Raw genomic sequence first — 27,130 nt, forward strand, 5'->3', positions numbered from 1 at the left:
AGTAGAAAGGGGTGCTTGTCCTACGCTTTGACGAGTGTACTTCTTGAGCACATCTGCATTGTCTTCACCAGGCGATTTTCCTCTTTTCTGCCCGTTGAAGTTTTGTTTTGTTGGACTGCAATCTGCATGATTCGTGACATTTGGCCTTGCAATGCTGGAACGTTGCTTCAATGCCCTCACCATCCTCCAGTCGTGACAACTGTATTGTTCTTGGCAAGCAACCAATTTTGTTGAAACCAATGAGATTGTCAGATAGGGTCTTGTAACTTGCTCCCTCTGTACCACATCTTGAATCGGCTGGACGGTGGAGTACCTCGGGTGTGTCCTCCTGACACAGAACACATTTGTCCCAGTCTGTCTGACTTGCCGTCCCAAGCTGCTGAGGATCCAACACTTTGTCTACCTTGGCCATTGTCACTCAGAAGCATGTTCTAAAGGAAATATATGACAGATATATGGAGAAACTGTCTTACCGCACACCCTGGAGTGGGTTATTTTGCTTATAAAATGGCTGCATTTTTTTTTAAATAATTACACAAACTAGCTTTTTTAAGGAAAAAAATAAGAAATATTTATCCTTCCACTGAGAACAAAATAGTCCCTGAATACTGTTTGACTAATATTTTGTACTTTTTAATAAATTTATTTTAATGATTTAGATTCTGGTATAGTGAGCAAACTTGTTGAATTTGCAGACAACACAAAAATAGGAGGAGTGGCAAACACTGTTGCAGCAGCAAAGGTCATTCAAAATTATCTAGACAGCATTCAGAATTGGGCAGACTCATGGCGAATGACATTTAATAGAGAAAAGTGTAAGGTACTTCACGCAGGCAATAAAAATGTGCATTATAAATATCATATGGGTGATACTGAAATTTAAGAAGGAATCTATAGGCCCTGTCCACACTATGCCTTTAAACCGTATTAGTTGCATTTAAGACGGCTTAAAAGTGCTAAATACGGTTAGCGTCCACACTACGCAGCATTTAATACCGTACTCGAGAACCGGACTCGAGACCACCTCAGGAGGTAGTTTCGAGTCCGGTTCTAATTAGATCGCATCAGGTAGTGCGGTTTATCAGAAGTGTGAACGCTGTAACACCAAACTACATTTTTTTTTTGTGTATCCTCCAATATCCCAAAATGCTTTGTGCTATGTTTGGCAAAATACCCAGAGCAGGCGCCTGAAGGCAAATCAGTGTACACGCCGCACTAGGTATTAATTTTTATGCTTCAAAAAAACTGTCAGGACATCTCTGTTAAACTAGTGGGGAAAATAACAAAAACACAACGTCAAATTAGGCGACTGCAAAAATGAAATGCAAGTTAAAAGTATGATCGGGGATGAACAAATTACGTAATTTGTCAGCTCTGTTTGAAATAAAATTAAGAGGACCAGAATTAGGCTCAGGCAAGATATGAAGGTAAAAACAAAGATTGTTTTGTAATTAACAGCTTTTTCTGAGTTTAATTATGAAACAGAATCAACTCAGTTTGTTTAAAGGGACTTCACACGATTAAAAATAAAACCTGAAAACTTCAAGACCTACGTGTGTGTGTGTGTGTTCGGATTTACTTTTTCCGCAATACTTGTATTTCATTTATGCAATATGGACCTCTGTTGTTAATACGGGGCATAACACATTATTTTAAAATAAAATACAGTGCATGGTGGGATACTATCGTATTAATTTCCACGGTTCGTTGCGCTGCTGGGAATTGTAACTGAACTATTCTAATGGTGTGTGGACGCAATAAGCCTGACTAAACATGAAACGGTACTTGTGGACGCTTTGAGCTGGATTAATTAGAGAGCGGTTTCCAGTACGGTTCTCGGGATCGGTTATGTAGTGTGGACAGGGCCTATGAAAAAGACCTATCAGTTTATGTTGACTCAGAAAAAGGCCAGCAAGATGTTTGGGTATATTGTGAAAAGTGTTGAATTTAAATCAAGGAAAGTAATGTTAAAACTTTACAATGCAGTAGTAAGACCTCACCTAGAAAATTGTGTTCAGTTCTGGTCCCCTCGTTACAAAAAGGATATTGCTGCTCTAGAAAGACTGCAAAGAGCGACCAGAATGATCCCAGGTTTAAAAGGCATGTCGTATTTTTTAGACATGGCACCCCATAACTCACTGAGATAAAACTTGCTACAATTTCTGTATCGCTAATTCTTGAAGTTGTATGGAGACGTAGTTGTGAATGATTTTTGAGGTTTGTTTATCATGTTCAAGACCCATGAAAATAAGTCATCTACTTTTTATGTTGGAAGCTGTGCAAAATCCACATAAAAATGTGTTGGTCTAAACAATAACTACCTGTCTGGAAAACTCAAATTCATTTTCACACTCGCAGTTAAGAGTACCAGGAAAACCAAGCTTTTCATAAACAACGAGGCCAGCTATAAAGCGTCGCTTTCATTTACTGAGTCGTGGTTTGCGTGATTGACTGGTGTCAAGTACATGTACATCATTACAATTTTAGAATCATCCTATCTCCACCAGTTCAACTAAGAAAAACTGGCATTACTTAAACAAAAAAAAAAAAAAAAAAGAATTTGTAAACAACCTCACTGCCCTCCCTCTGAAATGGGTCGGGCTTATTTTGAATGGCACTGCCGCTTTATTTTCTCGTGAGACTTGGCAATATTGCATGTTTCTTTACGGCTCGTGTTACAGTCGTATTTAACCCCAATGTATTTTTTTAACGACTGTTCACTGATAATTTTTCCGTACGTTGTGAGAGGCATTGCACAGTTTACTACAATTTATAGTTCGTATTGCATTAGATATACATTTGTAATTTTCTGTAGTCCGCATTATTTGCTGTATTGCTTCGAGGCAGGTGTGTAGTTGTCTCAGGTTTGTAATATATATATATATATATATATATATATATATATATATATATATATATATATATATATATATAATTTCACCATTTTGGTACTGCATATAAATATGTATTTTTTTAAATTCTCCAGAAACCGGGAGCATGAATGAATGGTGCAGAAAGAAGCCCCTGGAGTGGCAGGAATATGTCAACAAAGAGGTGAAAGTTAATGCTGCAGAACAGGAATACAAAGGATGGGTCTTCACTGTGGATCCCGTGTCTGCCAAGTAGGCAAATTATTGTTTATTTGCTGGTGTAAAGACTTTTGGAGATAAATCAGTGTTTAAAATCAATATTTCATTTGTTTCCTCCAATGTTTAATCATCCCTAGTAATCCATTCATATTCCTTTTTTTTTTTTATCAGATTGCAAATGTTACTAAAAGTAAGTACTTTCAATTTGAAGATGAACATTTTATGAAAATGTTTCCCATAACTAGTTATGTTTCATTGCCTTTACTCCCATGTTTGAATAATGAACTGCCCTGCAAATTATAGCAAAGCAATTTCCTTTCTCTCTCTCTCTCCCCCCCCCCAAAGTATTGTCTTGGTGAACTTGAAGGATGGCGGGAAGGCATCCGTCATGGCAGTGATGGGACATGCTGTGGAGGCAGTGGAGGTGCTGAGAGAAGGGGACAGCAGCATGGCAGACCAGCTGACCTCCTTATTCATGCCAGCAGGGGCCCAGAGTTACAGCAGAGAGGAGCTGGAGAACAGGAAAAGCTGCCTCAGAGACTGGCTGGAGAAGAATCGAATTCCTTTTACCGAACAGGGTGCACAACAGGAAACACTCTGTGTGGCTGGGGCTTTAACAGTAAATCCCCCATATGGACCTGAGGACTGTAGCAGCTCCAATGAAATTATTTTATCAAGGGTGCAGCACCTTATACAGAGCAACCCAGACTGCCAGCAAGATCAATAAGACTTTCAGCTGATCTGGTCAACATCATTTATTTTTATTATTATTGATATTATATAATGTATTGTAGTTCTGCATTCAGTTTGCTGTCCAAATGTGTGTGTATAACAGATAGAAAAACATTTTGGAGTGCCATATTCACACAAACATACCCACCTCCAAAGGGCATGTTCATTTTTAAGCATACAGTGCTACTTACCAAAGCAGAATAGGGTGACCTTCGAGGGTATGCCGTTAAAGATGCCATGATAATGTGTAAACCTAATGTATATTTATTCCAAATTAGTTAAGTTATTATGGCATAGTGTAAATGCCAGAAAGTATTTGAATTCTGCTGGCCTTTATGTTTGTAATACATATGTTTACTTTTTTTTTTTTTTTTTTTTTTTTAATAACTTAAATTCCTAAAAATGTTTTTGAGCACAGATACAATCTCTCTGTAATGAAACAAACAAAAAAAATCGATGTGACTAGTATGGTCAGAAAAGTATTGAAAGTTAAGAATTTTTGTTTTCATTTTCTGTTCATTTGTTTCAAATGTTGCAATTGTGTTCATTTCTATTGTGGAATGGCAATGCATATGAAAAAGAACGCATGGCAAATATCAAAAAAGCTAAAACAATCTTGTTTTCAATTATATCATGCTTAATTAGATTCCTGTGAAACGTTTTTGGTAAGAACTAGGTTAACCAAGTCTCTACATAACAGATACATTAAAAAATGTGTGACATACTGTTCATACAGACTTAGAAAATTAGTAACTTCAGAAATGGGTGCTTTATTGCATCAAATTGGTGGTCTTTTTACATACCTTTACAGGAAACAAACAGTAATTACTGGTTAGTATACGTTATCTTTATAATAATTATATTTTTGTTTCACAGTCTTTGGCAATACCAGGAAAACATTTTTACACGTGTTGCTCATAAAGAGCCTTTTTAATTTAAGCTCATTTTCAATTATAAACATAAATAAATAAGTGGTCAGCTTAAACATCTCTCATACACTAAATGCAAACATAACTGAAAAGACAAAATATAAAATCTGTTTCTTAAAGCAGATCCATCTATATTTTATTAACTCTAACCATGGGATATACATACTTTGTTCTCTCAATTAAATTGTTGTATTTCTCACAATTTCTTTGAACAAGAAAATCATTTTATATGTCCTCAAAGATAAATTTCAATGTCCAATGTCTAAAAAAGTACTTAATTGAAAACTTTGATTAAGGATTCCTCTTTGTACATACATGCTTGGAATGGATTTGAGAGAATTGGTTTCTTCCCCTAAACTGAACTCAGTTTATGTCTCATCCAGACTGGATCCCCTATAGTATAGTTAATCTGCACATACTATATAACTATTGTATATTGGCAAATGTAGTATACCCATATTAATATTCACAAGCAAGTCAAACATATTTTTTACCTGTGCACCTCTTACTAAGCCACCATTTAATAGTGTGTTATGTACAATGACACTGGCTGTGACAAAGATAAACAAAAGTGAGACAAACTTCAAACTGCTGCTAACTCTTCTTGGAGTTCGAATCTGTCAGTACCGACCAGGATGCAGTGATGTGTTTCTACTGTGTAGTAACAAGTTTAACAATCATGTCAATAATCCTAGACCCTCTGGGGCAACTGCATAAGTCCATTGTAGGATTCTTGATTTTATCTTCTAAAAGCTGATCTAGTTCCCAGCGAAGCTCTTTTACCAGTTCTGCAACCTATGTGTGAAGGAAAGCAAAGCAAATTAAGTTACTCCTTCTTTGTTAAATAATTCTAGTACAGTTGCATTGACATAGAAACAGTTATTGGTGTAGAAGATTGTGATGCATTTCAGTATGCAATAGCACTAGTAATAGACATAAGGGCTCATGCCGATTAGAAGTAATCTTGGAATACCAAATGTTACCTTAGGAAAGGTAGTCCAAGATTAATGCTTATCGGGGTCTGTGAAAATGGCCGTTACTGGTATTCAAACAAATCTTTATCAAAAATGAGAAACCATGGGACAATTTTGTCAAACAGTCCCACTAGTTAGAAAAAAGCAACTCAGAGACATCAAAAGTCATTAAAGTAGATTGCTGACATTGAAAGCAAACTAAATTGATAACTACAGAAATTTCTCACAACCTAAAATGTAAGAGGGAAATGTGCAAACAATTCTAAATGGTAAATATGAACCTTTTGAACTGGGAAATACTCAAACAAGAGTTATTACACTCTATAATTCCATATGGTGCTCCATTGATTCAGTCGGCACCACTTAAAATCGGGATTCCTGCTTAAAATGGGACAGAACTCTGGGAGACTGGTCTTCCCAATGCTAATTATGTCGTTTAATATACAACATACTGGGATACAGTATTTTCAAATTGTGAACATAGATTGCTTTTCAGAGCAAGACAGGTTTGCATAGCACAGTGTAGCGATTAAGTGATTACGTTGTATCGTATTTTGTGGAACGTGCACGGAAATATGTTATAAATTAACATGTACAGATTATTATTATTATTTTCTTTAAAACAGCAAATATACAGATAAATGCACCGACATCAAAATTAACATCAAAGTTATTCAAGCACTTTACAATAGCTTGTGAAACGGTGTTGTAATTAACAGCCTGTAGGTAAAGTGTATCTGCAAGGACAGCTTTCAGTTCTAGTACGTCAGGTGCATGTTCACCACTTAGGTCTTGCAAAACAAATACAATGTGTAACCCATACTGATCTTGTGCATCAGTCGACTCGTCAGTGTGACCACTGACAAGCAACCAGACTGTTTTACCAATTCCATAATCTCCTGCTTGTGATACTCGGCAACTTTATTTGGGCTGATGAAGGAATCACTCCACCATTTGCTACACTCTGAAGAATTAACGTAACTTTTGAGTGTACAGATATTTGCCCGAACAAACGCCTCAGTCAGGTCAAAATTTAATAAGTGGACTTTTGGAATACGGAAGTCACCGTTTTTTGTTTCTTTGCAAGTAAAGCAGTCGCAATACTGCTCTGGATTTCCGCCTTTCTCTTTCGGTGAATACTTGCTGTCAACAGACGAGTTTTGGTAGCGAGCTACAGTAACGTTGCAGGACTTACAGAAGAGCTTACCTCCATCGCTGTGTAAAACTCCTGCTGGATACTGCTTTACATGATCTGCTGCAGACACATTTTTAGCCTTTTTAGAGACATCCATTTTCTTGTTTACAGTGTGTAGTATTTTAATTTCCCGTTTAGATTGCATATAGTGACATGACAATCACTGCACATGGCGAATATAACACACAGGCACATATCAGAGCTGTACAGTTTCGTTAATGTGATTTTTTTAGTATGAAATACAAATAATTATGAAATTATTTTTATTTCTTAAGAATATTGTAAAAATTGCGGTATTGGGCTAATTTCACGATTTCCGCGCAGTCTGTGAAATCGCGATTCAAAGGGCCCTAATCATAATGAATAATCTCAAACCTCTGACAGTTTTACATAAAAGCCAGAAAAAATGGCCTAAATGGCAAAATGATTAAGCAGTACCTGATGTGAAGCAGCTGCAAAGCAGATCCAGCCGTCATCGAGGGAGATGACAAACTCCCCTCTCTGCAAGTCTACTTTCACCTGTCCGCCTCCAAACAGGACCAGTGGGTACACAGACACCATGCTGCAGTCTCGGATAAAAACCCGGCTGGTCTTCACCTTCTCGTGGTACACCAGGTAAGGACTGTCAAAGTGTCTGACCTAAAACACACCAGCCAAAGAAAAGGGTGTTTTTTAGAAACAGATTCCTAGACTAGGGGCAATCTCTGGACTTGTTATTGACTGCACAGGTAAAAGATTAAATGACTGCTCTGTGTATAGACCTGTCCAGAATAATAATCTTTACTGCTAGCCATTGTTTAATGGCTTTTATAAAAGAAAACAAATTGGATCATACTTCACAGTCACACAAGAGGATAACAGTAGTTGGCTCACAGAAAAACAAATGCATGCTTTTGTGAAAGTTATATTACTGTATTTAAACTATCCATCAACCACTTTCATTCTTTTTTTTTAATTTTTTTATTTGGAATCGGCAATTATTTCTATTCTCATTTTTTCCCCCAATTTGGAAAGCCCATTTCTTTTTATTTCTACCCGGCTCACTGCTGCCACCCCCGCGCTGACTCTGCAGGCCTGCCAGTGTCAGTGAGCTACAGTGTCGGAGGACCATGTAGCTATGGGCAAGGTACAGGCAGGCCCGCAGGCGCCCGGCCAGTCTATAGGGGTCGCTGGTGCACGGTGAGCCGAGGACACTCTGGCCGACCTAAGCCCTCCCCATCCGGGCGGCGCTCGGCCAATTGTGCACTGCCCCCTGGGAACTCCCGTCCATGGTCGGCAGTGGAATAGCCTGGACTCAAACCGGCGATCTCCAGGCTATAGGGAACATCCTACACTCCACGTGGAGTGCTTTTACCGGATGCGCCACTCTGGAGCCTGCTATCAACCACATTCTTAACAACCACAGCTTACCTAACAGATCAAGGATACAATATGGCATGCAGCTTTTAAAAGCTTTGCAAATCGTAAACAATTTCTCAAGCAAAGGTCCTGTTAATTATTGTAAACACAGGGCTCACCGGATAGTTCACAGAAGAGGGGTGAACATGAACACTGCCATCGTTCTTCGTCATGAATTTCAGTTCGTCTGCTTTGGGCTGCATTTTCACTGCTCCTTTGCTGGTTAGCTGGTATTTACCTTGCGGAGCCCTTACCTGGATATTTTAAGAATAATAAACTAAGTAATATGTACATTTATATACAGCAGTAATGCATTTCAAAAAGAGGCATTTTAGAATGTGTGCTTTGAATGTTATTGTTTTTAAGTGAAGCCCTATTCAGATATAATTCATCAAAACATATACACTATGTATACAATATTTTAAGAAACTGTATTATAGTACTCTGAATCTGACAGTGTATAAAGGCTTAAAAAAACAGAATCTTACCTGAACCACATTTGGGTAGAGGGCAGCACAAAGCATGGCTGACATGAGCTTGATGTTGTCAGCATTAGAGTTAGCCTATCGATAGGACAAAGTAATAAGTGAGAATTTTATAGTAAAGAACTTTAGGGACTAAACTGTGGGCCAATTTACAGTATAACAGTAACACAGTGGAAAATTGGAAAAAGGTTTATATGCGGCAGCACATTTCTGTACAGTAAATATTAATCATTCTGGCGAAACACACCCTATTACTTCTTAAATGTTAAATGCTTGTTATTTTACCTCGTGACCCGTAGCTTCCAATATACCATCTTCTCCTTTGCTACTCATCCTTTCAATGACCCTGGCTTTAAGCCCATCTTTCACAAACCCAATATCTGACAGCAGCTCTGCAAACTGTCTTTTTAGACTGGCAATTTCCTGCAAAAAAAAAAAAAAATTAATAAAATTATACTGATATCCAGAGTATAACTGATCAGTACCTTCAGAACAACCATATGAAATAAAACACACTTTTTGGGTACCTAGCAGACCGCAGGAGCATAAAAAAGTCATACATAAATATTAAAACACTCAATACTGCTGAAGTAAGAAATACTAAAAAAAACTCAATCTTAAGGACAAACGTTTATTTTAGTATTTCTCCTTTCCTGATAAACTGCTCAGGGGTAAAACAAATGATGGGCTGGTTGGATTAGTAAACTGGGAATAGGATTTAAAGGGGTTATGTCAATTTTCCTTATTCAACATTACATAATAGGACAATGTGACCATATAAGAGGATGAGTTGCTAAAACCCACATTACCTATGTTTGTAGCTCCATTTGCTCAGTTTACCTGCTACATTTTTTTAAATAATAATTTACATTATTATTAATAAAACAGGTCTTACCTGTAGAACTCGTCCAGACAAGAAGTGTTCCCTGCAGTATCTGAAACCTGCTTGGGAACCCTGTTTAGCAGCAGATTTCCATCCCTAAAAGGGAATACAACATTTGTACAAAATTAAAACATGACACTGTTCATTGCAGCAGACAGCAAAGTCACAAACCCCACACCCTAGTACTGGTCAGTCAACCAAACACACTGCTCTATACATTCAAAATGATCAACCATTTAAATACAATGCGAAGAAGGTACTTGGATTACATGGCAATATACAATGTATGTAATACACAAGCTTATGCCAAATTGGTAATTCAAGAAAACTGTTCCTCAGACACTACACAAACCCTACCTTGTATGCCTGCAGAAGAGCCAGATGGTCACTGTTGCCTAAGGCAAACTCCAGCTTTTTGATATTGGCCTCCTCTCGCTTATCCCACGGAGAGACCTAATTAAAAATGGATTCATAATAAGCTTATTCAGTGTTTACAAATGTGTTATCCAGTCCATTTACTAAATAAACCCTTTTAATGAAACACGTATGTAATTGTGTAAATTGTAATTTATTATGTTTTCCCCACCTTTCAACTTGACATGTGTTACTATTGGGCAATGTATAGGTGTTACAAACTAGTAAACTGTAAGTGGTAAACTAACTTTTAATTTAAAGGAGATCAGTTTTATAACCATGTATATTCTTATATTGTTTCATGCAACGCTCCAGGTTTTGGGTCACTGTGTAATTTACTTTCCAATTTAAACACTATGGGCTCTATGTACTAATATTACTTATGTGTTTGTAAATACTGCGAATTTGTAGCCTCCTTCCTTCGTAGAATTTTTGCGTGCGATGTACTAAACAGCTATTTTTTGTGAACAACTAAGTGAATAGGGAAAAGCAAATAACTGTAATCATTTATTTTCGACTCCCAGTTCCCTTCCCTCACTTTATGATTGTATTTTATTAATTAGTGCTGTACCACAAATAAACAGCTTGAGCCTTAATCTACTCAGGGTTGCAGTCTCATTTCTGTCCCAAAAAGAACCAGAAAACACTACAATATTGAAACATAGTAATATCTTCAAATTAGTCACAAAACGTATTAATCGTAGGCATCAATTGGATTTTTAAATTAATCTTAGAAACCAACATCTACACTGATGCCAGCTCAGTAAACCAACATCTCTGATGCCTTGAGAGCTCAGAAACTAACATCTCTATACCAGGGCTGCTGAAAATACCATCAACTGAGGCATGTGTGTGTAATCACTGTTGTATTACCTTTGATTTGCTGAATAAAACTATTGTGATTGAAACCACCTGAAGAAGACTGGCTTATTAGTCTTTATAAGAAATTAAATCTTGTAGTATGAAATATTTATAAAAAAAAACACATACGTGCATCTCAAAACCTAGCCCGCAGAACAAATGCATTTGTTACAACTCATAACCAAAAACATAATTCTATGAACACACTTAGCAAATTAATATCCCAAAAGCATGTGAATTTAAGAATATCGCAGAAAAATTTGGTTTGAGTCTATGTATATTTTAGTTGTGTAAAGGAAAAAAGTACAGTACATACAGTAAGCTACACAAGTAAATACTTTTCAGCGTATTTCAGTTGTCTGTGCACTACATAATTAATTACTGATAAACGATTTCAGTTTGTATTTAATTAAAGAATTCTGCAATGATTTATTTCCGTGCTTCCCATTAACTAATAAAGCACCTTAACATATAAAATAACATAAACAAAAACAAAATGTATATATTGCCATTGTTATTTAATATAGACTATTAATAAAATAAAAAAAAAAGTTTATTTATATATTTTAAGGTGCTTTATTTTAAAGTAACTAAAAGCCCGGAAACGTTTTTTCACATATGAACAGCTAGTTGAATCTAAACCATTGAGAGGCATGTGTAAAATAACAGGCACAAACCGAAGTCGTAAATCAGGAAAAAATGATAATATATCAAGGGTAAGCGCAAGACTTCCGTATAATAATAAGAGTCATAAATTTGCATACGAAAGTAGTTTAAACTTAATTAAACTACCGTAGCAAGGATGAAACTAAGTTACGGGAGTGAAAATGACTAATACATCGCGGGTAGGGCTATGAAGTCACAAAAACCTACTAAAAGTCAAGATACAAAAGAAAAATCAAGGTTACATAGAACCCTTTGTGCGTAAACTGTATTTTGGGAGAGTAAAAAGCAAAATTACATGAGTACGTCCAATAAATACAGTACATACTTTTTATGTTTTTTTTATTTTGTGTGCCCAATTATTTTACCCCAATTTAGAATGTCCAATTATGTTTTCACCTCATCGCAGCAATTCCTCCTCACAGCTCAGAGGAACTGAAGGTTCACTGGGCGTCCTCCAATTCTACAATCAAGCCAGCTTCCACTTCTACACCAGAGAGTGGATGTCAGCAAGCCACTGGCCTCTGGAGGACAAAGGCCAGCCCTGCAGGTGTCCGCTCTGAGCTGGATGGCAGGGTCCGCTGTATCGCAATGAGGAGAAACAGTCCCTGCCAGTTTTGCCTCCCTAAGCCGCATGAGCATCAGAGCCAATGCGACGCGCCCTCTGGAATCCCCAATGAACCTGCGCTCCTGACTGTATACAGAACAAACTTTAATGCTAACTTATGGGGTATGCATTAACTACAGGCTTACATTTTAACTAATGTTAATTGCAACTACTGTACAATAACTGTACAAAAAAACCCCTGATTACTGGTCACGTGCTTCTGGTAATTCCCAGACAGGCCACAATTATCTGTCCCGGTATTTGTATGACGCATTCTCTAGCTACTGGTTGCAGTATGTTAACAATTGACCACTGAGATGCTGGAAACCCACGAAGGTACAAGACGCTTGATAACATGCAAATTAAAGCTATGCAGCAAAATTCCTATGTGTTATTCTTTATACATTACATTTAAATATCATACATAATTAATGTTTTTTAATGCATAAAACACCCAGTACGCAGCTTATCTGGAGCGCTGGTTTCATGTGTGATTTCAAGACGATTAAACCCTGCAGAAGCTACAAACGAAATAGACACATGAAAAAGAGAGGACCTCAGGACTCACGCCCCAATCCTAAAACCTGGTTATGAGACTTACGAATGGCGATTTGAAGGCTAAGCTGGCTGCGATGGTCAAAGCTGGGTCTAGGCAGCGGAAGATGGCACCGAAGAGCATCAGTTTCCCAATCCGGACATCCACAGGCAGCGAGGCCAGATGATAGCCCAGAGGAGTCAGCTTCTCATCTGGCGTCAGGGCTCCCAAGTCTCGCAGTCTCTGTTTAGCAGCTTCCACACTGTTAGCTGCTGGAGGCTCGATCAGACTGGAGAAAACTGACTCTAAAGGTTGGTCAGCAAACATGTCTAAAATTTTGATCCTTTAAAGAAAAATAAGATACACACATAAAACGGTTTATAGTTTTGCAACGACAAAGTTTTTGTATGCCAAAATATATTCCCACACTGAGGCTGCAAAATTTGGGACTGAATTATTAAAGAAATGCACTGTATTCTACACAAAATATTAAACTGTTCACTCAGAAACCATGCAGGGAGATCAGGGACTGACTTAAAGGGCACAGGAAGAACTTCACACACCTCCCTTGGTTTGTCTACTTGGTTCTTCGTTCAGTAGAAGCCTTATGGGATTAACAGGTATTTCCAGACAATGTGAGCCTCTCTTGACTTTTAGTCATACCAACAATTCTGTGAATTAGGAGGCTGTGTGGTCCAGTGGTTAAAAGGGCTTGTAACCAGAAGGTCCCCGGTTCAAATCCCACCTCAGCCACTGACACATTGTGTGACCCTGAGCAAGTCATTTCACCTCCTTGTGCTCCGTCTTTCGGGTGAGATGTAATTGAAAGTGACTCTGCAGCTGATGCATAGTTCACACACCCGAGTCTCAGTAAGTCGCCTTGGATAAAGGTGTCTGCTAAATAAACAAATAATAATAATAATAATAATAATAATAATATGTTTCCTTACCTGAGGCACAGCTGCTCCAATGGCACCCTTTGAATCTCTGGCAGCTGCTGCTCTGTGAGCTGGTGACGGAAACAGTGACTGGTGAAGAGATGAAAGCAAACTCCAGAGGCAACTCGCCCGGCTCTCCCTCTCCTCTGTAAAGCATTGGCTCGTGACACCAAGGAGTCCTCCAAGCTCTCCATGCTCTTGCTGGCATCGTACCTGAAGTGTTCAAACAAAGGGGACAGCATTTCATCTCTGAACATGTAGCTTGTGCAGTGCCAGCAGCTACAACACCACACCAACAAAATGTACTGTCAAAAGAAAACAGTTACAATTAAATACTGGTACACTACCTTGACAGATCCCTTTAGTTTTAATACTTCATTTTAAATGCAGAAGCATCCCGTGGAAGGGAGACAAATTATGATTTACACAGAGCAGCTACTTCAGGGTTAGGAACTTTAACCAGTCCTGCACCCAGTCCTGGGTTTCAGTACTCTCCATGTTTAGGTATATTATTGAAATCAACAGGTGCCAGGAGTTTGAAAAATCAGGCCCCTGCTCAATCTGCTCTGAACTGATCATAATTCAAGAAGTCCCACCTGCATCTGTAGGTTGACTATTAGGAGTTGTTCATACAGCTATAAGGGAAGGAACAACCATTTCAATAATATACTTAATTCATGGTAGTTTGGAAACCCAGGACTGGGTACAGGGCTAATGCGAGTTTCTAACCTTGTTACTTCCTACGCGACGGACATTATTGAGACTGAACAACTGAATTTTGTATCTGATCGTGCAGACTGTTGAAAACCTTTACCTCTTCTCTTTCATCTTCCCTGAATCAATGACGTACACCACGTCATCAATGGTGACTGATGTTTCAGCAATGTTTGTGGAAATGATGATTTTTGTCACACCCTCTGGTGGTCGATTGAACACAGCTTGTTGTTCCTCGCTGGACAGCGATGAGTGCAGCGGGTAAATGGCACACCTAAAATAGAGAGCAAAAGCCATCTGCGAATGGGTGAAGTGCTCCCCCACCTTCTGAAAAAGCCACATGGAGACCCATCATTGAAAGTAAGGTATGTAATTATTATAAAACGATCCCTGCCAATTTTCCTGCATTTTAATTTCAATAAAAACAAATATTCATTATTCATTATACAGATCAGCTTCAAGGTTCTGCAAACAGCACAACTGAGATTAGGACTCTGAGGAATATTGAAGGATTGCTCTTGTTTCTTTAAAAGATAGTGAATTAATTCAATAATAAACAAAAAAAATGGTCTTCTGCATCTTATAAGCCATGGGACAGTAATTATTTTTTTGTTTTTTTAAATCTTTGAAGGGCACAGCGCCCAGATATTTTATTACTGCATATTGGTTTGGAGCTATTGGATGGACCACTTAGATTGCAGCAGTTATACCCTTTGACCCTTCAATAAACTCATTATGTATATATAATCTATAGCCACAAGACACGCTGCTTCTTGATGCAAGGAAATTATTATTTTTATCTTTATCTCAATGCCCCCTAAAAGGATTGTCACTTGTTACTGACAGGCAAGATTACAAATTAGCCTGCTTACTGAGGCTTACTGAGGCTCCCAGACTCACCAGTGATTAAGGTCTTGCAGTATAAACCGTGAAAGATCCTTAAGTTACCCTTGCAATCTTAAGCTCCTTTGCCCTGCTATACACAATAACTTTAAATTAGGAGGTAACGGGCCTGACAGGGTGGCTGCATTATATTTACTTTGGGTCAATGGTGGAGCTCAAGGACATATGAGTAAGTGACTTGCATTACCTGGTTCATTAAAAGGCCAACTCTGGTTTATTTTTCCTTTATTAACAGTTTATTTTAGCTAGTCTCAAGCATGTTGAATATAAAAATAGGTCTTCATACCTTGTATTACGCCTGCCATTAAACAGACGATTGGACTGCAGTTGTTCATACAGCATCTTAATTTCTGCTAAACCAGGCATAAATACCAGAACAGCACCTAAAAGAAAATGTTATAAATGTAGTTATTATATAAACTGCCTTTTTAAGGAGGATTTCTGATGGTCTAGCCTTTTTAAAGAATTTAGTATTTCTAATTACAGTTGTTTGTCACTTGCCCGTTATATAAAAATCTGGTCTCAGTCCTGCATATATAAATTAAATACTATGACAAAAAGTTAAACACATTTAGGGTATTTACAATTTAAGCTAGCTATTCATCATACAGATCTGCTACACTTTAACCAATATTTAAACCTCTGTATCACACTGCACTGATTATCTTTATACTGCGCGGCAAGTGTGATTCAAAAATGAAGTCTTAGGTCCCTGTACTATTATGTATTTGCTTACGATTGTAAGTCGCCCTGGATAAGGGCGTCTGCTAAGAAATAAATAATAATAATAATAATAATAATAATAATAATAATTATACAGACCAGGTAAACCACAGTAAAAAAGACAGACTATTTTAATGCTCTAAACAGAAGATCTTAATACCTTAATATCTTATTAGTCTGATCCATCAATGACCTCTTTCCACCTGTTTTTTTCTGTCTTTGATAAATTGGGAAAGAAAATCCCATGAGAGGGATTAAATATTTAAAATTATTATTACCTGGTGGATAGTTGTGATCCCCATCGACTATCCACTCCAACACAGCCTCAACTAAGTCCATGTTGATTTTGTCTAGATCCATGGCTGCCATTGTCTTAAGAACGGACTTGCTTACCCCTTATGTAAAATAAATATACAAATATAAAATCGGCATGTCTTATATAAACCGAACCAAGTCAGTAAATAAATATATATTACTATATATTTATTGTGGAGCATTTTTCTTTATGCTGTAATTAAGTTAAACAACTGTTGCACTATAGTGCGATTGTCATGATCAACAAAAAATTGAATTGTGAAAAAGTGTTTTGTGTTTTAGTAAACAGAAACTTCTTTTTTTTTTTAAAAAAAAACCACCTGTTATTTTTAAGATTGATTGCTTAGAGAAGCTGGTGACAGAATCTGTGTATTTGGCATAAGAAATGCTTGCATTGTTTCCTAAATTTTCAGTTTTAAGGTACTGATATTGCAAATAAATGGTCTAGCATTGCAAGCGGAGGGAGTTTACACAACAATGTCGGAATTAGAACTTGGAGGTCTGTCATTGCTGCTAAAAACAAGTGCAGGTGTCCACAGTACTGAGCCTCAAGGTTACCTTTATATCTTACTGTCATTTGCTGGATTGTTAGCTGTTGATCTGGAATCGAGTCTTTGACAAACTCATCTTTCTGAAAGTGCATAAATGACCACATGTCATCCTCCAATTGCTCCACTGCATTCCGGTTACTCTTCCCTTTGCTTGTCTGGTTGCCTTGCTTTCCAGACCGCATATACGGGCTTCCATCTTCTATAACATATCTGTGAATAAACAAATTATATTATACAGTTCCCACATATGATGAAGCAAAACACAGTTTACACCACGCAAATGTTGTAGAATAGAATGTCCAAATTGTACTTGAAGATATTTAAACAGAATAAGTCGGCTAAAATGCAGGGTCCCAATTCCTGTTTATATACGAAGTGAAATCCATTTTTTTCTCATAACTAAAATTAGATACAGCATGAGGAATTTGCCCATTTTTTTTCTTTCTCTTTTTTCTTTATCTAGCACAACATGATTAATGTTCACTCTATACCATTTGGAAATCAGGAATATCAAAGAACGAAGAAAACCTCTTGATTATTTGCCCACTAGTAAAATTACTTGTACTGTACCTTTCTCTTAAAATGTTTTTTTTTAAAAAAGCAGTCCACTCTGAGTCTCAGCCTGTGGATTAGCAAGCAGTGCTGATCCTAATTGGATTAAGCACAACGAGGAAACCCAGTATTTTGTTTCTTCTGAAAAGTTTAAGTCTTATTTCTTACCTGGTTTTTGCAAGGGCATCTTCCAGGAAAAACTGATCAACTGGGAATGTACGACCTTTAAGGAGGAAATACAAAATATGTTGAAGATTCTCTTAGTTTTATAGCTAATCATTTGTTTCAAATATTGCATATGCCCCCACAATCATGTTCAATTCCACAGTAAAATAGAATTCCTTTATTATATTCTTCAACGCTTCTGCTACTCCTAGAAAGAGGTTTAAAATGATTATGGAACAGCCCGGGAAGACAAACAGACAAAGAGGCCCGATTCCCTTTTTTATTATTGAATGTTTTTATTACTGAACTTTCCTGGAAAAACCTACAGTACAACTATTATAAGCATATGGGACACTACACATTTAAGTCTCCCATATTGCATGCTGATGGAAGGCTGGAGAGCCAGAAACAGAAATGAACCGAAACACATTAAACCATTCTTACCTGGTATATTAATAGTGGGGCATTTATAAAAGTACTGAGAAAAGAGTTCAGCGTTAAGTGTGGCACTCATGAGTATAATGCGCAGGTCAGACCTCTGGATCATTATGTCTTTCAGGACCAATAACAAGAAATCACTGAAAAGGAAGAAAAAGGAATATATAAAAACACACACACACATTATATATATATATATATATATATATATATATATATATATATATATATATATATATACACACACACACATATATATACACACACATATATATATATGCATATACATACATACACACATTTTTTTAATTGTATTGGTATTTAAGACCACCTGATTTAGTAAAAAGGAGTTGCTGCTTCTGCTTACAGTATGTTTCTACACTGAAGGGATCCCCTGATTGGTGTGTGTGAGAGGTGCCCTTATGGAGCAGAAACAAACACCTGCCATTGTGTCGTCTTCTTACCCAGCACTTTGCTCTGGTAGTGTGGCAATACATTTTTTTAATGTTGTGAATAATCAAGAGCGTTGAACGAATGCACATGTCGTTACCTTTCTTCTGTTCTTTCGTGGACCTCATCCACAATAACATGAGTAACACCTCGCAGGTCTGTGTCTCCCTCTAGTCTCCTCAGCAACACTCCAGCAGTGCAGTACAGCAACCTGGTGGCAGAAGACTAAAGGAGGGACAGCTAAACATTACATTCCAGTGCTGATAATTCATTATCAACAATCAATTAGAGATTCTGAGGTAAAAAGTAGATTCATGTTTCAGCTAATGTCTTTGTTAATATTATGACTGAACACACTGACTAAGGCATTAGTTGAAAGGGTTGCCAAACTGAGTATTCTAGTATTAGCCATGGTATTATAGGCTAGTACTGAAGTACCTATTTTATTATTAAATGTGATTATTATTATGCATTTATGTTTTTCCTTCAATGTAAACAAGTCAACAACCTACTGATCCATTCACGGATTAACAGTGATTTACTTCTTGGATTAGGGACACCTACTAGTCACTGTTTTGATACCAGAACAAGTCTGAAAACACTATTTAGCACTATTAGAGAATAAGCTCTAAGGCACATTGTGGATAAACAATGCTAGTTCCCTGATAACACCTCCAAGGACACAAAGGGTTACCCTTTGAGGTTATTTAAAAAAACATTACATACAAGACAAACTATCACAGAAGAACTCTGACCGGTACATAATGACATCAAATGAAACAACTGAAGCCCGAACCTTCACAGTCTCGAGTCTGATCTGATACCCCACAGTCGTCCCCAGTCTCTCTGCTCTCTCCTGGGCCACTCGTTCAGCTACAGAGATGGCAGAGATCCTGCGCGGCTGTGTGCAGATGATGTTCGCAACCTTGCCTGCAGGCCCCTTCAGAGTGTCATCCAAGATGAACTGTGGGATCTGCGTGGTTTTACCACACCTGCCATCAGAAAGGAAGAATTAAGGACCAAAAACTGGGATGGATGCTGTGCCTCTTGCTGGAGCACTGCAAACTAAATTACAAATCAACATATATTCAATTCAAATTTTTTCTCACACGGGACTGTATAAAAGTAAAGTAGTGTACAATGTATTAAGATATTATTGTGCATGAGGACACCTGAACGCACTGTAACATCTACATAGTAGAGTTCATTTCAGTTAACCGCTGGGTAACTTAATAAATCTATATTTTTCTTATTACACTTTTAACAGGTAACGTGGAAGGAAAATTACATTACAGTGCATAAAAAGACAATAAAAATAACCCCTGCATGAATCTCACCCAGTCATTCCACTCACAACCAACACCTGGCTTCGACTCAGCATTTCTAAGATGTTTTTTTTTTCTTGCCATGCAGGAAGCTTCTGCCTTTCCTGCAACATCGAGAGAAAGCGCCTGGACGACTAAAAAACACAGGATCATTTTTTAGTTGAAGCCATCAGTGATCAACACAATTTAATGCTTGTAAAAATATAAAGTCGTCAAAAAACCAAGAGGCGTAATTATCAACACAGTATAAATGTCACCCTGCACCACCAGATGGTGCTCACATGTTCCTCTAATACAGGGCTTCTCCATCAGGTTACTTTTGCCAGCATTCAGGCAGTTTCTAATTGTTGAAGCCATCAAGACCATTCCATTTGATGTACTGGTTAAACATATGCACATCTGTTACTACTGTCGATCTTTACACACGCTTCCAAAGCACAATTTAGAGATCTTGAACAAAATCAACACCTGCCTTACTACAGCCCCTACTGGGTCTGCTGGCTATTCCAATATATCTGTCTTACAGTATATATCAGTATATTAAACAGCTTGGTATTGAGGGCTTCACCAAATCCATAAAGCAAAGTACACTACTTATGGGGGCTACTTAAAAAAAATGACATAGGTTAAATTATTCTATGACTACATTGTGAAAATATATTGGACTTGTAGGTGGCACTTCGTATTCTTTTGTCAATCTATGCTTGATTTACTGTTTTAAGAAAGGTTTTCAAAGATTTACAACCCATTCATGCTCAGAGTTGGAGAGATAAAGACACAGTATCTAAAAGAAAAATGGTTTGTACCTGCTTGTTCCTGAACTGTCTACAAAGCTTTGCGTTTTCCTGCAGCACACTCTCTGCTTTCCATTCGTACTTCTTGGTGAACTTTTTCTTGAAGTTCACATAGCTCTCGTTCTCCACAGGGACTGCTGGGGGATCCTCCAGGTCCTCCTCCTCCTCCTCTTCAGACTCCACAGCTTTCTTCACTAAAACAGAGTCAGACTGCAAAGTTAAACACCACTGGGCACTGCATTAAAGCGTTGCTAATTATTATGTGAAATCTGTCACCTAACAGTACAGGGCTATTCCATGAAAATGGTTTGTTACTCTAATACCACACTAATGGGAAGCCCAATTTTTTGTGGGTATGGGTGAAACCTAATACACAGAAAACTAATAATCCATAATTCATGGGGAGTGCCAGTGGTTTGATATTGATGATGTAACAAACCTTACATTTATTGTTTATGAAGCTATTAAAAAAAAAAAAAAATGTATGCTGAATCCTTAAATAAAATAGATACATAAATTGCAAAAACAAATTGAACATATTGTTATGATTTCATTTTTTTTTTACCTTCCAGCTGCTTGGGGACATCCTGGACAGGAGAAGCTCTTTTAACACTTTTACTTTTAGCTGGAGCAACGGCAGGCAGCGGCGGTGGGGGGACGCTGTACTTGTGGTGGTTGTTCGCTAGTAATTCACTCATTTTGGCTTCGTCTTCCAAACAGGTGATCAAGGTGAACACGACAGGCTCACCTGACTCTGCAGCAACCAGAGCCTCCCCGTAGAGGTATTCAGAAATGTGTAAACGACCCGGAAGTAGCAATGTCTCATCAGTAGTAGTAAATGCCACTACGGGAGCTTGGAAAGGGTACCGATTGCCCTCAGGGAAACGGATCTCAAGCTCATACACAGGAGGCGTGTTGCTTTCAAAGCTGGATTGACTTAGTCCCATAGGTTTCTTTGTATTTGGGCAGGGTTCTGTAGGCATCTGATGTTTAAATCGACATTTCGTCCCAAACCGGCACCCTGCCCCCTTCAGGTAAAACCGGCACACATCTTTTAACAAGACCTGGCTGGTTTCCTTGTTGGCGCTTCCCTGTTTGTGATTTTTGCCTTTCTCAATTAAAAACTCCAGTGCCACCGTGACTGTCCAGACCCTATTATGGATCCTCTCTGAGAACCTGTCCCCATATATGGAAGAGAGGGCAAAAGCTTCCTCCTGCCGCTGCACCAGGCAGTCCTCCATGGTAATGTCACGACATGTGGCTATAGACCTGGCACGCTTTCCATACTTTTCTTTAAAGCATTGCTGAAGCAAATACTCCAAAGAAACTCCAACGTCTCTGTTACAAGATTGTAATGCCAATTTGCTACGTTCCTTATCAAAACCATATCTGCACAAGAAACAGGACAACAAATTGTAAAAAAGGCAGTTTTTACATGAATTACCCCTTATCTCTCGTCAAGTAGAAGGAATGATGTATTCTGTCTCTACCTCTTGCATATTAACAACACTGTACTTTATAACAATTTACTGAAAGTATCATTAGTGAAACACTGTAATCCATGCTGCTCAGGTTAAATGAGTAATGCATGGGTATAAAATGTTAGTTATCTTATCTATTCCTCTACTTGTTTTATATTATATTTTTAAAATCCTTTTCTTTTTCAGACCTCATGTCCTAGTTACTTTTTAAAACTATAAAAATGTAATAAACCCCCGTGACCCAGTAGAACTCGCAAACAAGTCTTCTCCAAGCCCAGCTGGTACATCAGAGTATAACTATTAACCTGTCCTGCATGCAAAACTGCCCCCAGTGGAAGTAAGAAACCAATAAAACAGAACAATTGTGATATTTCTAACATCCACTGGGAGAAGGTGTGGCAGGGGATCAGGTAAATGGTTAGACTCTGGTGTGCCTGCTGTACTTGGAGAGAAGACATGTTTGACATCAGGATATAAAATGTGTCTAAATAACAAGTAAAATACATTAGTTGACTATGATATTTCATATCACAGTTAACTTAACTAGTTGCTCATAATGTGGTGTCAAGAGCAGTTGTCAGTGTGTACTGAAGCCCATACAGTGTATTTAAACTGTATCTTTTACTGTGCTGCAAGTTCTGTAATAGCTTCCTATTGTGAGGGCAACAACAAGCAATTGCACATGAACTAATCTCAGTAAACATTGGGGGGGGGGGGGGGGGGGGCAGTTTCTATGGAAGTAAGGATCAACAAAACTTTACCTGCTAAGCTTTCCAATGGCAACATACGAGATCGGGATCTCACAAACCTCTCGTTCCTCCTCTGAATCGGGCTCAAACACTGCGCTATCAGAGACTTCTACCGGGTCATCGTTAGTACACCAGAACTGACCATCATCACGGTAATCAAGCTCATCGTACTCCTCCTCTTCGGGTTCAGAACCAGAGTACTCTTCACAGTTTCTGTTGACAGAACAATTGCTCCATCAGATTCACATCATAAAGTCACTATAATATGTACTACAGTGTCGAGTTGTACAATTATAGATACTACTCTCTCACATCAAATGATTTCCACACAAATTTGAATTATACCGATTCTTACTAACTTTGACAACCTGAAAGAATTTTTCTTATGTATAACAAAAATAATCACACCCTTACGATCTACGGCTAGGGGTGCATATAGTGGAGGCCGTTGTACATTTGTCACGCTTTACATATACAGGGGTGTGCAATCTTTGAAAAAAAACTTCTTGTCCTGGGGACAAAATGCTAGACAAATCTAGTTGTCCTTAAAAATCTACTTGCCCCCTCACCGTCCCACAAAGCACACACACAAAATATAACTTATCCAATTGCGGTGAAACTTGCTAAGGATGTTGTTTATCACAACTTACTGATAGCATCACAAACTGGGGACATATTAGCAGAATATGTATATCACAGAATTGAATGCTTGTTGATGGATCACATTTATGTCACCATTTAAACTGTACAATGTGGTTTGCCTAGTTCTGGCAAAATAATATATCTCCTTCAGTTACTGTGTGCACAATTGTACCGTGTTAATTTTCCTATCTATGTATCTATCTTATAATGCATATATGTTTTTTTCAAAGTAATGGCAGGGCAACTTCTCGAACTCCACAGAGTTCACGCAAACTCTCTCTAAAGAGAAAAATGTAATTACAAATTTGTGACTGAAGGGGATATGTATTGGCACGTTTCGAACAAAATATAAACACATTTTTTGCATAGTGTATAAAAAGAAGACTTACTCCTCAGGTTCTTCAAAATCTTGAGTCTGCAGTTCCCGCAGAAGTTCTTTAACGCTGGCCTGATTCTCAGAGGTCATGTGTATCTTCTGCATCGGCATTCGTGGAAGTTCCGTTTTTGGCCGAGGCCTGCCGTTCTCTTCAGGTCTGGGCCTTGGCCTGTCTCCAGTCTCTGTTTTAGGCCTCCCTCTGCTACTGCCACCTCCCGCACCTCTGCCTCTGCCTCTGCCTCTGCCTCTGCCTCTTCCACCTCCACCTCCACCTCCACCTCCACCTCCCAGTCTGGGAAGAAAAATCCAGTTCATAGATTTACCACATCACCATCCTTCTGGACATTTTCTAGCAAACGGATATTGAAACTGTGCTAAATATACAGCTATGGCCAAAAGTTTTGCATCACCCTACAGAATTAACAAATGTTGCTTCGTAAAGTCGAATGAAACCTGCTGAATAATGTTAAGTTGACATAATGAATTACATACCGCTTTGCAGTTTTCCATATACTTAACAAAAAAACAGAAACATTTGTGACATTTCGAATTTTACCATGAAATACTGTACTACTATTATGGCTTCCGGGATACTTTCGTGATATCATTTTGTAATTTCTTTGATTACATGACGTTAAATAAAATATCTAAATTATTTTCAAATATATATATATTATTTTTTTTTAAATGATGTCTCAATCCTAAAAATACTAGGTGATGCAAATTCTAGGTGTACAGCTGCAAGCCAGTTTTAAACTGTTTAAAGAGATACTGAACTTAGAAGTGAGAAAAGTAAGTATGAAAACCTTGACAAAATAGAATCGAATAAGAGAGAAAAACATATTTAGGTGATCAGACTTGAAAACTCATGTTTGAGAAAGATTCATAAAAATATGCTACCAGAAATGCATGCTACTCAGAAATGTCTTCATCTAGACAATGTGGGGAGCTATAAAAATGGCCAACAAAATGCTCGTATATATAGTGAAAAGTGTTGAATTTAAATCAAGGGAAGTAATGTTAAAACTTTACAATGCATTAGTAAGACCTCATCTAGAATATTGGGTTCAGTTCTGGTCACCTGGTATGTTATATGCAGTCAGGCCAAAATAATTGAATCTATTCAGTCTTGAACAAAGAAAACTACGCGACAATCTTGATTCAAGCATTCAAAATGCAAAAAGGTATAGACAATGTCGACCCAAGAGACTTTTGTGTCCGGAAAAAAGAAACAAGGACCAGGGGTCACAAATGGAGATTAGATAAAGGGGCATTCAGAACAGAAAATAGGAGACACTTTTTTAAACAGAGAATCGTGGGAGTCTGGAACCAACTCCCCAGTAATGTTGTTGGAGCGGACACCCTGCTTGGTGATATTCTGGGATCAATAAGCTACTAACAACCAAACGAACAAGATGGGCCGAATGGCCTCCTTTCGTTTGTAACCTTTCTTATATTCTTAAAAGCTGGTACAATGCTACACTGAACACACATTATTTGATTGCCTTCCAAAACACATATTTTGGTTAAAAAAATGGCACAGCTTCACAATACGATTTGCAGCTAACCTGGGTGGCCGACTCGGTCCGTCAAACAGGCTGAAATCATCTCCATCATCCCAGGAGTTGTCTGCAGCCTTCCTGGCTCCGCCTCCGCCTCCGCCTCCGCTTTTTCCTCTTCCTCCTCCTCCTCCCCCTCGAGGTTTGTTGAACCGTCCCCCGCCTCGGTTCGGCTTCGCTTTTCTTCTCACACTCATAGCTGTTTCCTGTTAACATGTGCAGAAGTTTTTGACTTTTGGATGCCTTAAAGACAAAACGGCTCCACGTACCACAATAAGCAGACTACTAACAACATGTATATCCCGAGGGATTCAAAATAGTCTGTGTAGTTTAGTTAGCATTATCAAGGTACTAGTGGTAACTTACTAGCACTGAATGAAGTGCGTCAGAACAAAATGATTTTTTCATAAGCTCACAGTAAACAGAATCGAGTTCCAAGATAAATTAAGAATACAAACGCCCCCATTTTTTAAATCTTAAATTAGCACAAATGTAAGTAAGACGTACCATTCATACACCACGTGAAGTCTTGATATACCTTATAAATGACATATTTTGAATGGACTAAGTTAATAAAAGCGATATAAGCACTGTTACCTTTTAGAGATATCATTCCTATCCCAAGTGATGTCTTGATAAATAAATGGCATATTTTAAGTAGGTCATGTTAATAAATGCTATATAGACCGCGCTAGTTTTTATATTAAATCAAGCAAGGGACAAAGAAATAATCACGTTTACGTACTTTTTAAAATGGAGAACTGACGAGAATTTTACACAAATCCAGTTCCGTGACACCGTGACTAAACAATCTGCCTGTGTGGCTTAAAATTTGTGACAACATAACTGATATAAATGAAAAAATATAAACGAAATCACATCTTCAAACCTGATGCAAGACCTTTCAGAATACCGGCTCCGCTGCTTCCTTATTATTGGCTCTCCGGCTTAGGGGTCATAGTTTTTCTTTCCGGGTTAGTGATAGTGTAACCATGGTGATTTCAACGTGTTTTCACAGAAGCGGCGCAAAAGAAAAACATTTGATAAAAATAATAATAAAAAAGAATCGTGACAAAACACATTCAGAGAAAAATTTAAATCCAAGGAGATTATTATTTATTGTTACAAATTAAATCATAGCTGGATAGAATTGTTGAAAAGCTTTCACTATCACAGGAAAGGGTAAGTGAAAAAAAAAAATAATCTTTTTTAATTGTAAAGTTTTTGAGTTCAGAAAGTGGCATGATATATAACTGACTGCGAAAATGTTATATGTATACCCCTTATTATTGCCGTTGAAGGTTCTTGTTGCCAATCGCATTGTCGCCAGTTTATTCTGTCCTGCAGTATCACCACATGTCATAAGCTTATTCTGTGTGGACTGTCGCATACCAAAGTATAACATAACATTTCAGCTGTGCTGCACAAGAGTATTCTCAAATAAGCAAAACAATAAAGATAACAGATCATTTTGTTGTTTAATCTCAAATGTTTTTACTGTAATTAAATAGCAACTTATTGAATTTAATTTGAAGTTTGAACTACTCCGTTTACCTGAACTATTTATGTATGTTTTTTCATTGATAGATGCCTTTATATCTTCCAATACCAGGCATTTTTGTAGCCTTATACATTAGAACATGAATGCCCTAGTAACTTAATTAAAGTCATTATATTTAAAGCTGTCTTC

The 27,130-nt window shown here is 37.8% G+C and overlaps 2 protein-coding genes across 8 annotated transcripts; one reads left to right on the forward strand and one right to left on the reverse strand.

The window, feature by feature from the left end:
* Window positions 1-1,174: 1,174 nt before the first annotated feature.
* LOC117410403 (gem-associated protein 6-like) lies at window positions 1,175-4,410 on the forward strand. Of its 4 annotated transcripts, none has more exons than XM_034016914.3 (3): window positions 1,175-1,219; window positions 2,987-3,122; window positions 3,435-4,410. In XM_034016914.3, the coding sequence occupies exons 2-3, from the start codon at window positions 2,998-3,000 to the stop codon at window positions 3,814-3,816; spliced, it is 507 nt and encodes a 168-aa protein (XP_033872805.1). In that variant the 5' UTR covers window positions 1,175-1,219; window positions 2,987-2,997; the 3' UTR covers window positions 3,817-4,410. The 4 variants fall into 4 exon arrangements, with proteins under 4 accessions (XP_033872805.1, XP_033872804.1, XP_033872803.1 ...); XM_034016913.3 differs by lacking the exon at window positions 1,175-1,219 and adding an exon at window positions 1,227-1,427; XM_034016912.3 differs by lacking the exon at window positions 1,175-1,219 and adding an exon at window positions 2,612-2,864.
* Window positions 4,411-4,571: 161 nt separating this feature from the next.
* dhx57 (DEAH (Asp-Glu-Ala-Asp/His) box polypeptide 57) lies at window positions 4,572-26,441 on the reverse strand. 4 transcript variants are annotated; one of them, XM_059025066.1, is made up of 24 exons: window positions 26,330-26,441; window positions 25,450-25,646; window positions 23,895-24,173; window positions 22,876-23,076; window positions 21,199-22,022; window positions 20,646-20,827; window positions 19,852-19,973; window positions 19,311-19,506; window positions 18,615-18,739; window positions 18,071-18,204; window positions 17,630-17,684; window positions 16,917-17,119; window positions 16,322-16,438; window positions 15,607-15,703; window positions 14,518-14,691; window positions 13,716-13,916; window positions 12,832-13,108; window positions 10,043-10,138; window positions 9,698-9,781; window positions 9,088-9,225; window positions 8,806-8,880; window positions 8,437-8,571; window positions 7,358-7,558; window positions 4,572-5,545 (listed from the first exon to the last, which is right to left on the reverse strand). In XM_059025066.1, the coding sequence occupies exons 2-24, from the start codon at window positions 25,635-25,637 to the stop codon at window positions 5,402-5,404; spliced, it is 4,248 nt and encodes a 1,415-aa protein (XP_058881049.1). In that variant the 5' UTR covers window positions 25,638-25,646; window positions 26,330-26,441; the 3' UTR covers window positions 4,572-5,401. The 4 variants fall into 4 exon arrangements, with proteins under 4 accessions (XP_058881049.1, XP_034777692.2, XP_058881048.1 ...); XM_034921801.2 differs by having other exon boundaries at window positions 26,186-26,441; XM_059025065.1 differs by lacking the exon at window positions 26,330-26,441 and adding an exon at window positions 26,038-26,178.
* Between the last annotated feature and the right edge of the window lie 689 nt (window positions 26,442-27,130).

The sequence above is a fragment of the Acipenser ruthenus genome, chromosome 6 (genome assembly GCF_902713425.1).
Source record: "Acipenser ruthenus chromosome 6, fAciRut3.2 maternal haplotype, whole genome shotgun sequence".
NCBI classification, from domain to species: Eukaryota; Metazoa; Chordata; class Actinopteri; order Acipenseriformes; family Acipenseridae; genus Acipenser; species Acipenser ruthenus.

Excerpts from the sequence above, each read along its gene's own strand:
- dhx57 (XM_059025064.1), bottom strand. Across the intron at positions 24,174-25,449 it reads GGACCGAGTCGGCCACCCAG|ACTGGGAGGTGGAGGTGGAG; the intron begins GTTAGCTGCAAA and ends TTTTCTTCCCAG. Across the intron at positions 5,546-7,357 it reads TTGCAGCTGCTTCACATCAG|GTTGCAGAACTGGTAAAAGA; the intron begins GTACTGCTTAAT and ends CTTCACACATAG.
- LOC117410403 (XM_034016911.3), top strand. The coding sequence starts at position 2,697 with ATGTATTTTTTTAACGACTGTTCACTGATAATTTTTCCGTACGTTGTG. Across the intron at positions 2,848-2,986 it reads GCTGTATTGCTTCGAGGCAG|AAACCGGGAGCATGAATGAA; the intron begins GTGTGTAGTTGT and ends TAAATTCTCCAG. Across the intron at positions 3,123-3,434 it reads GTGGATCCCGTGTCTGCCAA|TATTGTCTTGGTGAACTTGA; the intron begins GTAGGCAAATTA and ends CCCCCCCCAAAG.